Source organism: Crassostrea angulata, chromosome 8 (genome assembly GCF_025612915.1).
Source record: "Crassostrea angulata isolate pt1a10 chromosome 8, ASM2561291v2, whole genome shotgun sequence".
NCBI lineage: Eukaryota > Metazoa > Mollusca > Bivalvia > Ostreida > Ostreidae > Magallana > Magallana angulata.
In genome coordinates this window covers 47,248,317-47,262,093 of record NC_069118.1, presented here as the reverse complement: position 1 = coordinate 47,262,093, position 13,777 = coordinate 47,248,317, and the positions used below count along the sequence as shown (strand labels likewise).

The 13,777-nt window shown below is 31.4% G+C and overlaps 1 protein-coding gene across 1 annotated transcript in view; it reads left to right on the top strand.

Annotated features, from left to right (window-relative positions):
- Positions 1–428: 428 nt before the first annotated feature.
- The window catches only part of LOC128161028 (uncharacterized), a 52,100-nt gene continuing 38,751 nt past the window's right edge, over positions 429–13,777 (top strand). The window contains exons 1-6 of the mRNA XM_052824290.1: positions 429–446; positions 1,980–2,261; positions 2,510–2,603; positions 3,071–3,253; positions 3,945–4,066; positions 8,781–8,877. Of these exons, the coding sequence (XP_052680250.1) occupies positions 429–446; positions 1,980–2,261; positions 2,510–2,603; positions 3,071–3,253; positions 3,945–4,066; positions 8,781–8,877 (796 nt within the window). The remainder of the gene's footprint in view (positions 447–1,979; positions 2,262–2,509; positions 2,604–3,070; positions 3,254–3,944; positions 4,067–8,780; positions 8,878–13,777) is intronic.

Genomic DNA, 13,777 nt, shown 5'->3' with positions numbered 1-13,777 from the left:
CAAAAGTTATTATACTGCAAATTAAATAAGACTTTAAAATATTACAATGTAATAGCATTTCTTCAGATAATTAATTTGGATTATAAATTTAAAAGCTGAACATATGTAGAATAAAAATGTTTTAAATTAAATCTCTTTTATTATATCTTTTATTCTTTATATATGTAGGCAGTGGGGTTGCTCTTTTGTAATCAATTTGAAATATCTTTATTTTTACTGCGGAGAACACAAATTCACAAAATCAGGAATATAAAACAATTTTGTAATGATCCAACCAAAAGGAAGAAAACGTGTACCAACAAATGATATATCTGACATGTATTTTATTTCTAACGGCAAATTAAGTTATTTCTCTATTTTTATAATTGACTTAGTTCTAGAGGTAACCCTTTACATTCTTATCTAGAAACTACCCATGGAATATGAACATGGCGGAAGATTTTACTGTACCATTACGCGGGCATGTTAAGGCTTCCCGATGCGATATGTAGAAAGTCACTTGCCTGTACTTCATACGATATGACGTCATAATTAACTTTGACGTCACGATCTGCATTCCTGTCGATAGTTCTCAGGGAATGTATCTTAACGTTAAAAGTGAATTATATCAAACCAGTATAATACCGCATGTTTCCTTTATATAGATGCTGCAGTTAATTCTAGACGTACAGAATTCATTCATATTAAAAGCCAGTATCAAATAATCGGAAGTTTTAAAGCTTTGTTTTAAGTAAAAGACTATTTATAAACTAGTGGTTTGGAAACTCTCCCTGCTACGTGTAAACAACTGAATGAAGAAATTTTAATGCATGTAAAACCAGTTTGGCGCAGGTGAAAGATCAACACAATTTTAGAATATTTTACGTAAAATTGGTAGAGAATATAAGTACCAATGTGAATCGTGCTGCGGAAACCTACGGATTTACCCCAATTCTTTGTAAATCGCTTTTGATTAGTAAAAATGTGCATTATTTTGATGATTTTGTGGAATGTTTCAACATATCTTCTATAAACGAAATATCTATTTCTTTCCCAAGCAAGAACTTCAAAGTTTATGACTTAACAAAGGATTTTACTTAAAAATATGTATGATTTAATGTCATTAATCACCTGCGCCGATGCGTTTTAATTAGATCATTTGCAATATTAGGATTCGCCTGTCACGTGATTACGAAGTACATGTGACGTCACAAAAATGTATCAAATATAATGTTTAACATCGATGTCAATAAATGTAACATAGATTTAAAGAAATACTCCCGGTAAAATTATTTTTGCCATGATTCAAATAATATCGTTTTCCAGCCGTATTTTAGCATCGGGACGCCTTAACAATGCTGCGTAAAGAGCATAACACCTTATAATGTGTATCACATACCTGTATTATCATTCAACTTTGTGGTGATATAGGTGTAAATACATGGTTTAATTTTGAGAAGCAATTGCATAAATATTGAGTAAAGTTTAAAACAATACATCGATTAGAGATGCTTTTATAACCGGAAACAGGATGCATGGTGATGAAAGCACTTCTTTGGCAATCCATGAACTGCATTAGTGACAAGCAATATACTTGAATAAAATGCACTGTGTACATTGTTTCATTTTCGTGTTAAGTAGTATGAGCAAAGAAAATGACTTGGGTGTAAATTAAGCTAAATATCATATAACTACCGAACAAATAAGTTCAAGATTAACCAATATTTTTAACAAAGTAAGTGTTATAAAATAAATGTGAAGTAGCTCTTACAATTAGAACTAATGTTCGAATTCAAACCCATCAAACATATTGATTGGTCAATTTTAAAGAAATCCATGCATCCCTCCCACCGCCCTTTGTATATAGTCACCAATATGAACAGGACACCTGTATCATTTTGCTTTTTTAAAATACTGTTACATGTAACATGGGTATCGATAATACTAGAGTCTTGCTTTTTTGCTTTTTGTTAATAATAAATCATATTCTATGCACCCAGATAAATGGGTACCATGAGATACGCTGGAACTCAAGACGAAAAGATGGCGTCTTTTTGAAGATAGAAGGTTTGAATTTTATCGACTGTGTAGAACAGTGTCTTCGAAGAAAAAGATGCCTATCCATTAATTACTCGAGAATTAGATTACATTGCGAGTTAAATTGTGAAGATCCAGATTGGTTATTTTATATCGGAACCGTAAGCACTTACTTAGTCTACAACAACGGCCTTATAGAAGAGGATAACGAATATGTCTACAGTCATATGAGTCAGTGGAATGTGGTAAAAATGTTTAATATATACGTAACGTTATATTTAGAATGACTACTAGATAATTAGCAAGACATCCGTTTGGCTTGTATAGGTAACAAATATGAAGAGGACTAATTATTGCTCAATTAATTAATATATGTTCCAGAAAGTCACTTAAATAGTTCTGAGCTTTGTTTGTAAGTAAATTTTAAAACTCTAAATGTACTTAATCTGCGTGTAGTGTATTCATAATATATTTTTGATGGGATTCTTTTCAGGATATTGTTGGAAGCTGTGCTAATCACAACTGCGGTCTAAATGAGTTGTGCGTCGGTGTTAGAGGCACAACTAAATACGTCTGTAAAATATCAGGTTATGTTTCTTCTAACCATTCAAAAATGTGCTTCAAATTTATTTTAATTCATATTGTATAATAATATTGATGCTATTTTTCACAAAGTGTACAATAATCTCTTATAGAAATTTACTTTCTATTCATAAAACCACGCTTTACATTCTAAAGAAATAATTAAAGATGCTACAATGTTTTTAAATTACCTAACTGATTGAACTAGACATTGTTGTCAAAAACAATCATTTCGTAGAAAAATATTCTGAAGTTTTAGTTTTAGATATTTAAATATTGTTCTACGCCTTCATACAAAATTCTCCCTCTCAGAAATAAATCTGGTTAAAAGAATAGCCACAGTCCTCCAAATTACTTAATTTCTTTATTTTTTCATGCTGCTATATAGAAAATTGCAAATATTTTTCATTTGTTTCCTATATTTGGCCCTTAATTCAACGATACAGCAAGTTGAAAATTTTTGCCGTTTTAGAATGCAGCTCTCCGCCTAGTTTCCTCAACGCTGACCTTGTGATAGAACCAAACACGCAAACTGTGTTTGGAATAGGCTTGGTAAAGAGCTATCAATTAAAGGAAGGATACATGCCGTCATCAAATGAACACGACTTTCAAATGACCTGTCATGATGATGGAAATTGGATAGGTTATCAATCTGGTATGTGCAAAATTTTAAATTTTATTTATTTTTCAGAAGAAAAGTGTACAGCTTTTTAAAATTATATTAACCATTTATATACTGGTGTCTCATAATATCGCGGTACTTATTTTTTCCCTAAAAAAAGATATACCAAGTAATCATTTTTACATGTCATTAGTGCTGTTCAAAAAGCTTGTATTAGACTAGCTTTCCTGAGGAACATCAATTTCCCAACTTACGTAGTTTATTTTGTATGCTATTTTTAAATCAAAGTCTTATTCACCTTCAAAAATAGAGAGTTCCATTGTATTGCTGCATTGGAAATCTGGAAGCCTGTTTGAGTTATAACGGACAGTCTTTATTTTTTAAAAATAAAATATCATTCTTTATGAAAGCAAAGTCACTTTTTGGAACATACCGCAATACAACGGAACCCACGATATAATAAGAAGAGAGTATATATAGTTTTTTTATAGATGCAAACTTGCAAATTTATCAACCAAATGCAAAATGACCTTATAATTTTCATTCAAAATACTCTTGTGGAAGTATACCATTTCGTAATTTCTAAATGTCCGTTTTTATTCAGTTTTTTTTTCTTTTCAAACAAAATTAATCAGTTTTTCATAAATCAATAACAATAATCTGTATACATGTAGTTGATTATTTGGACTCAAAACGTTCATATTTTAGCAATGATTTCATTTAGGAAACAATGGACAAATACCACAGTGTGACTTTCTAAAACAATCATCGTCTGTAGAATCTGTGAAACTCGATACCCAGTTTGTACGAGTACCAGTGGTTCTGGAAGATGGAAGGAAATGGATGGTAAGAAATAAAACTTATACAGATGAATACTTGCTTTCTTCAAATTGTAATATTTGAACTTGCAAATGCATTTTCTTTTATCAACCTAAAGATCTAGAGGAACAGAAAAGTTCATTTCCATGTGTAAATGTTAACGATTCACGGGGTCATTATTTTCACCTAACAATGAACAGTGCTCATTGGTTTCCATGTTCCGTTATTACAAAATTGAAAACACAGTGAAGTTCATTATTCTGAATAATGTGATTTTCTCAAAGGTAAATGTAAGTAATAAATAGCAATGTTGATAGGTACATGACCAAATCTTTTGAGAAGTTTTTCTGGTCTTACAGGATTTGATCACGTGACTAATCAAGTTCATATCCCAGTAAACTTTTCAACATATCTGTTTATTTCTGACACGAAACTTATTTTCCTTTAATATTTCTTTATGTTACAATCAAATGAATACATTGCTGTTAAATAATAAAATTAGTTATTTACATTAAAATGCACAATATGGTGAATTATTACGGGCCGCCAGGAGGCGGTCCGTTATTTGAAACACATTTAAATACTGTAACTGCGTTTCTTCGGGATAGTTTTTTTTAAATAATTTATGCTATGCTCATTTTTATCAATTTAAAGTAAATATGCATTTAGAAATATGTTTTATGCCTTTTCAAAATATTAAATATTTTTTGTTTTGCTCGTAAATGAAAAGTTGTTCATAGACTGTCGTGTTAGACGCATTTTTATCGGGACTATAATATATTCGAAAAATTTCGGAGTTTTTCATTGTATCGGGATCTGTATACGGGACATACTAAAGACCTGAATGACATAAACTTTTATATAAATGATGTATTTGAATTTCTATGTGCTGCATCAAATGAAATGGCTTTGTGTGTGAATTTATTGTATTGCCATGTGCTTTGTGGTAGAAAATTATCATGAAATGACATCCAAATCATTTTTTACGCAAAAAAATGAAGAAAAAAAAAACCTGAAAATTTCTATGGACCAGGAAATTTGGGCTAACCAGATTTATTTTTAATTCTTTTAAAATAACAATGATTATCTTCATAAACTGTAATGTAGATAAGATTTATACTTCCATTTAGGAATAAATTTATAACTCTATTCTTAATAATGATAGTAAAATGTTAAAATTCAAAACGAGTTGCTGAAAATGTAGTTATTAAAATTAAAATCTATAATTAAAATTAGTACAACCAACTCGTTATTTTCTCTGTGGTGTGTTTTTTATGTAAACAACCAATGATGATTCATGCAACAATTATATTTTTGCGGCCCATTGGACGCTTGCATCAATATAATTTCTTGTTTCTTTATTTGTTAAACCCATGAAAAACCAAAAAAGTTGCATAATGTAATTCCACAGGTGTTAAGGAAGGGTATGGAATAGTAAATAAATGTAATTTCGCGAAATAACAAATATTAGTTATTAAATACCTGTTCAAATATTAAAACAGCAAAACATAGACCAAATTCAAATAAAAGAATATCAGAAATATTTTTTTTCAGAAATTAAACTGTATTACGTAGATTAACATATTGATGACGTAATGACTGAAAGTATAATGTCATGTAAATTTGATCAGAAAGCATTGTAAATAGATTCAAAATATAAGAAATCTAAGAGTTCTAATAAAGAATTTTGATGTGATTTGTTGAGAATTGAGCAAGAGTATACTGGAACATTTGGGGGTTTCTTTTCAAATATTCGTTAAAAGGTATGTAATTATGCTGTTATTTATCGACCGGGCTTTCCTCTGTCGTTATTTACAATATAAACATCCGACTTGATGAATTCTACCCCGTATGTTTTGAGTTTTACATTTTACAAGTATCAAAAGTTTGAACAATGCTTAACTTGAAAAGTGCTGCTGGAATCCCATGTGATGTGTCACTTTGATGCAGCAAGCCATTTCTCGTGCAAACCACAGGATGAATGACCATCTTTAAGTCCTCCTTAAAGATAGCTTATAGGTGTTTAAAGGTAGCTTAAAGACGATCTTTAAGCCACCTTTAAGCTACCTTTAAGCTATATGTATTGCTTAAAGGTGGCTTAAAGAAAGCGTAAAGATGGCTTAAAGGCAGCTTAAAGACTATCTTTAAGCCACCTTTAAGCCACCTTTAAGGACAACTTATAGGTCTTTAATGTCCAAACTTCTTTAAGCCACCTTTAAGCCACCTTTAAGCTACCTTTAAGCCACCTTTAAGCCATTAAAAAAATTTAATTCAATATTGTGCTTAATTTCCAACAAAATGTATTAACTTTATGAAAGAAAAGGTATTAAAACGGTTTTTGTTCTAGAAAGAAAAATGAAAAAAAAAATATTAAAAAAAACCGGCCACGGCGAGAATTGAACCCGGGACCTTTAGTTTACTAGCATCACCACACATCCTCTGCGCCACGGCAATTTACACATATATTAGCGTTTTTATATCCTATATATCAGTGGATATTGAATCACTGTATTGAATGTGTTTACTTGAAAAGATTTTGACAAACCATTCAGTTTGTAACAATCAATTATATCTAATTTATAAATTACATGCATGCATTTATTAAGAATGAAATACGGAACTTGGTCTTCAGTGAACAAAAATATATTATACCTAAATGGAAACCGTAAGGTTCATTATAGTAGGCTTTCTTACATGTAGTTAATAAATTTAAACCGATTAGATATACGTTCATCTTATTTATAGCTATAAAAATGTAAAAAAGAAAATGAAATCATTTCTTTTATTAAATGCATTGATACTATTAGGGTATCTGTTCAATTTCCCGCAATTTCCCGGTTTTCATGATCGCGGCGCCGTTCCAATATGTTTAAATATTTACATGTAATTGTATGTACATGATTTATAAACTATCAATTCTATAACAAACAAAATTACCAATTACCGGTCACGTATTTACTGCATGTGGCAATTGCAAATGACTTGTACATACAATTGTATGATGTGCCAGGCCGGGTATATTTGACTTATTTACCCTTATACATATATTTAAATAATCAACCCCTATTTATGATCACCGGTACATTAATTAATTAGCCTCAAGATTTTACTCTTACATACATGTATCGTTAATTTGTAGACGTAACATCTTTGAAACCCAGAGCTAGCAAATAATACTTTGAAAATAAATTACAAATGTAAATTAACTTTTATTCATTAGACTTATCGTATACTCGTACATACTAAGATTCAACGCCTTTAGAAACCCTGACGTGCACCTGGGCACACGACACACCTGCTGTGTATATCTTGTATATTCTGTGTTAGTTCCAGGGGTTTTCTTAAGTTGGACAAACAATAGACTTTAATTAGATATACACAAACATGCACCTGGGCACACGACACAACTGTTGTGTATATCTTGTATATTCTGTGTTAGTTCCAGGGGTTTTCTTAAGTTGGACAAACAATAGACTCTAATTAGATATACACAAACGAACAAAACTATGTCTAGACAAACAAAGCAGTAATATCCTGCCCGATATAACAAAGGCAGTTGAGAGTCTTTTAATCTTTAACATGTATCTAGCAGATCTAGAGTTAGAAATAATGAAAATTAATAAAAATTCAAACCTTAAACCGATTAACAAATTAAATCATGCATTTTTGGTTCATTTAATCTTTATTTTGTTTAATAACCGGATGAACTGAGAGAGAGAGAGAGAGAGAGAGAGAGAGAGAGAGATTTCACCGATTGATTTATAATAGGAAACAAACATACTTTAATTAGTTTTATGCACATATTAAGATACAGAGACTGCGCTCATCCCTACAATAATTTTGAAATCCCCAAAAAATTATAAAGAATTTTATAACGGCAATCTGTGTCCATCGGAGCGGTGCTAATGACAGCAATCTGTGTTTAATGGAGCGACGATTAAAACCGCCTGGAACACCCCCCCCTTCCTTGGAAATTATATTATCACTCGGATGACCCCCTCCCATCTCTATAAAAGAGCTTTTGCATTTAATATATGTTTTTATTGTTCAGCTTGATCAATATTGACTTAAAGGCCACTTAAAGACAGTGTAAAGGCAGTGTAAAGAGAGCGTAAATGCCACTTAAAGATGCTTAAAGTTGGCTTAAAGGTGGCTTAAAGGTGGCTTAAAGAAGTTTGGACATTAAGGACCTATAAGCACTTGCTAAAAGGTGACTTAAAGGCGGCTTAAAGGTTGTATAGCCTTTAAGCTCCTTTAAGTCACCTTTAAGCCACCTTTAAGAACTTGCTTAAAGATGGTTTTTCGTCCTGTGAACTATATAAAAGGTTTTTTTTTTTTAGAAAACTGGACGTATACATGTATCTATTTATTAAAGGAAATAAAGGATTCTAGCAGCATTTTTTATACAACTGAGATGTTTTTCCTTTACTTGATATGTGTATTGTTTTGTGGAAATCGAGGGGTAGTGTTGTTCTATCTCATTTTATATATATGATAGGAATAAATGTAAGCTATTTATAGTTATCACTGATAATGCACCGAGGTGGCAGTAATGTACTACCTGATTTTAATGCAGGGACAACTCTTTTTTGGGGGTCTGATTCAAAACAGTAACGTTTTCTTGCGATTTTATGTTTTTACAGTCAAAATATGACGCTAAATTGTCTATATGCTTCCTTAACCTACCCTATTTAAAGATATCAAGAAAGAACATTCTCGTTTAAAAATGTACACATTTCAGGTAATTCAACGACGATGTACAGGAACAGTGAATTTCAACAGAACAAAGGAAGAGTACAAAACTGGATTTGGTTCTCTGGACTCCGAGTTTTGGATTGGTAATAATATCATTGATTTTAGCTTTTCTGCTAACATCTAGTTTTTTATCTCAACTTTCTTTATGTAATGAATTAACTTTGAATTATCTATTATACTAATGATACAAATACTTTTTAATGTAAGGCATTTTTGTTATACATGTACATATCATAATAAAATTCACTCCAAGAAAGAACTAATCAAACTTATAATTCTAACAAAAGTAAATTCATTGAAATGGACTGCTCGGTGTAATATCATGCAATGGAATTTCAAATCAGGGAATGAAGCTATCCATAGACTAACATTGGAAGGATTTCACATTCTGCATGTTGAACTTCTTGCTGATGACATACGGTATTTTGGACAATACTCTTGGTTTGACGTTGCTTCTGAAGCAAATGGCTTCCAAGTTCAGTTCAACAATTTTACAGGCAACATTTGTAAGTGAACAATGCTGCTTATTTGTTTAATGCACATTGTTGTCTGCCTATGGCAGTATGTCATTTCATCATCCGTCTAAGATGGAGTATCGGGGGAGGAATATGTCATGTAATATAATGTTATGAAATGTTATGTATGTAATATGATATTTTCAAGTTGTGTGCCTAATGTATCTAGTTATCATAGAGCAAATAATTTGTTTTCGATAATTATAAGTTACAATAAACTAAGTAGTTTTATGTAACTGTACTTAACTGTTATCTTTGATTTATATGTAACAATTGTTCTAATGAGAAGGTTAACAAATTACATTTGCATATAGATTCTGAACGCTTGTAACGTCTTTGGTGATTTTTTTTTTATTTTTTTTTTTTTTTGCATGAAAGGCAAAAGTTTTAAAGAAAATAAATCCTAATAGAATTTTCAAATAATGTTGTTATATATACAAAAAAATTATGTATTTAAACATCACATCGGACAGGGTAGGGGAAACTTATAGTACAGGTGCACGTGGTGAATTATATTTGGATTTTAACAGGTTATCGCATGAAAAATGTTTTAAACAAAAATTTAACCAAGCAGAATGTTTATCATAAAATAGTCGGAAAAACTGTTGAGAACGTTATTTCCATAGAATTATCGTTCATATCTGTATATGAAGTTATATGCCATTTGATAAAAAAAAAATATTTTAATAGACTGTTACATGTAACATGTACATTGGCTGTCAATTTTTTTAAATAATCAGCCGAAGTGTTTTAAACACTCAATGAATGAATGATAAATAACGATTTATGAATTTTTTTCCAAAATAAAAACATATATCCATGTAATACATGTAACTTTTTAACAATAATAATAATTAATAACAAAACTTTTAATAGTTTATGTTTTGTAGCTGAAACTTTAAGCTATTTTAATGGAATGAGGTTTTCTGCATGGGATGACGACAATGATAACACAACCGGAAGCTGTGCTCTTACCAACAATGGAGGATGGTGGTTCAGGAATTGCCATCAGGCAAACGTTAACGGTCTGTATGGAGTGCGATCGACGAGGGGATTATCTTGGTTGATGTCCGAGGGAGTCTGGATATATCCATCACATGTAATTATGATGGTTCAGAAACTCTAAGCTTAGTGACTGCGTGAACTAATCTTAAATTTTGCTGTACTATAATGTTTGAACGTTCTTTAGTGTCAGATAGTCACCAGAGATTGAGTCGTTCTGTTTTTCGACTCTTTCAATCCGTATTTTTTGTATGTTTCTCAAATCTAAAAAACATAGTGTGGAAAGCTATAACATTGTAGAAAGTAAATTGTATAGTACAGTGCATGTAGGCGCTCTATGCTATATTTATAGTATATACAGTTACAATTTTTGCAATTGTTTATTTTTCGTACTGTTAAATTAATTATGCTGTTTAAAATCATGTAATGCATACAATGTATAGATTTGTTTGTTTATTACTTTTTTATTGCAAAACGTGAATTTCGTCAATTTGTTGCCAATTTAGCTGTTGGTATTTGTTTTGTCATTTTATATTAAACATGTTCGTGAAGAAGTCATCTTGTTAAATCAAGTCCAGTAAATTTCTGATTGTCCTGCACCCAGTACAATAAATAAATGTTTGTTGTCCAGTAAGTTTCTCTTTGTTTGGCGTCTACTTGTGATATACTGAACGGCTGCAGATAATTTGGTCATAAACTCAGTAGGAAGGAGAAGGACACAACTATGGATTTCTACGGTAGATTTGGCGGGTCATGCTTTTCACAACTGCTCATTGCATGCTTTTTGCACAGCGTGGTATGTTTTTCAACGGAATAATACGTTATTAAAACTGTACGGGGGGGGGGGGGTAACAGTACGGTTTGTTTTGTGAACTGTGTACAGTTCATTCATTTTTTTTCACGGTACGGTACATGGCTTGTTTGAAAAGTGTAGTTCTCTAGTTCCTTATCATTAAGGCTCGCTGTAACTGAACTTTATTTATTTTACAACGATTGATAACCAAGTTCTACAATTTATATTAATATATCTCTTGTTGGCACGGCCTCGGGTGTTAGCGCGAGGGGGTCATTGGTGTGGGAAGAAGCCGGAGTACCCGGAGAGAACCCACGTGTCAAGCGGGCGACCGCCATACCCTATCATATACAACCACTGTCGATAACGAGGATCGAACTCAGGTCGCAGCGGTGACAAGCGAGTGCATTGTCCACTACGCTCTGCGCAGATATACTGGAAACATGCGAGGAGTGATTGCTACGAACATCGAATTTTCAATATTACGTCACAATCATTAAAACGCAATGAAAATCGCTTATGTCGCTATATGTATCTATTCTTTGTACGTCATCAATACCCACTTTATGAAGTGCAAGTAATCATTGACCTTGCTATAATCAAAATATACTATAATACGTTTTTTAACATCATTTCACATGCGTGAATTTCTTCAGCTGATGTCAAAGTACTGTAGTGAGTTTGATATAACGTGTAGCTAAAGTTATCTAAAACCCTCTTCATAGATTAGTTAACAAAGTTTGAGCCAGTCAACAAACCATTTATATTAATTCCGATCTGATTTAATGCCCGTATTTAAAATAGAGTTAAACCGTTCCTGTGCTTTAGATTTTAAGGTAGTTCTATACTCGGCACTAAATGGGCTCAATCATTGAAAGCTTAGCTTTAAATGATAGATATACATTCTAGCAATACATATACAAAAGAAAATATGTATGTTTACATGCTAGTTTGTTTGTTATCACCTCTCAGACGGGTGTACCCCCTTGCAACAATTATTGACAATTATGTAATTTGCCAGACGTCCGTTTTTCCTAAAAATAATTACCAATTTTGGGAAAATTAGAACTGAACATACAAAATAGAGTATAAATATTTATTTAAGCCATATCTCATCAATAATTTTGCGCAAATTTTTGTAAGTAAGTACGCTTTATGGACCTGATGTATCAAAAATAGAATACAAAAAATACAATGCTAGTATCGCGTTTGGTATTTTTTTTACCATTTTATGGACTCAAACTTAAATTTATGGTGTTTATTCGATAGATTGACATCTTAGAAAAAAGATTTGGTAAAATAAATTATATGTTGACGGATTACTTTTCACGCTATAAGCTCTTAACCAAGTAGACCCTGACGAAAAAATCCGTAAAAATCACATTTTGCTACAGTTTTCTGCTTAGATCTGTCAACAATGTTAGATATCATTTAAACATAATTAAATGACGATTGATTAAATTCGAAATAGCTTCTGTCTCTAAATTTAAACCGGTTTTAGTAAAAGAAAAATTCGGGTGGGAGGGTCAAAACAAAGAAGATTTAAGCATACCTGAGATCCTGGTTAATCAGAAACTTCGGTTTTTATTTTACTTTAACAGAATCGAGTTTCTCAACATTAATCATTTCTATCTCTTATAGAATACATATATTACCGTTCTAATTGCTTATTATTGTCATTGTTTACAACAACGATGTAGAGCAAAATCAATACCGGGTATCTAAAACGCTTTGTAAAAGTCGAACCGATATTGTAAAATCCGTATTATGACGTAGTGCGATACTCGGACTACTTTAAGTATTTTATAATATATATCAAATTGGATAGAAAATCTATTGCATATTTATTTAAATATTTTTTACCTTAACAAGAACGCTTTTTCCCATTATGTTAAATTGAAAAAGAGAAGTATTACAAACATAATTTTGAAATTAAATAGTTCCTACTAAAAATCTATTTCGATTTTTATATAATTTTTGTGATCGGCTTCGGCCGATCACTGTTGTGTCCATATGAAGCATCCGGCAAATGCTTCCACGTGCGCACACATTTTGCTTGCATAAGTAGTTCTTATAAAACTTGGTTTAGTATTTAAATAACATTTTACTCAGTTTGTGTTCAATTCATTTACCTTAAGAGATGCAAACATACATAAAATACAGTTCGACCTGTCAACTCAAGAATGCACATTTTGTCTCAAGCGTAAGGATTCATTCAGTAGTGCAGTTGACCTCGATGAACTGACCTCAATCATGAGAAAATGCTCCATGAACTGAACTCGATCTATTTATGTTGCATAATAGTAGCTAGGAAGACGGCTTGATTTATAAACAAGGTTTCGTTATAATGCGAACTCAATAGCAAGTTATGATGACATTCGATGTTTTTTTCTGTCGCATTAAATTATTTTAATATAACTCTTTCTTTGTATACGAGTTAATGCTCTTTGAAGAACCCTACTCAGTATTCTGAAGAAGATACATAAACATTTAAAAATTACATTAAAAAATATAAAACTAGACAATGAGTTCACGAACGGCTTTCCCCAAATTTATTTCAAAATTAAATTTGTTGACGGTTTATAATGATGAAATTATTGTGTACAGATTAAAAAAATCTATATTTTGTAAAAATACAGTACTTTTTTTAAATATTTTAAATCAAACTGATCA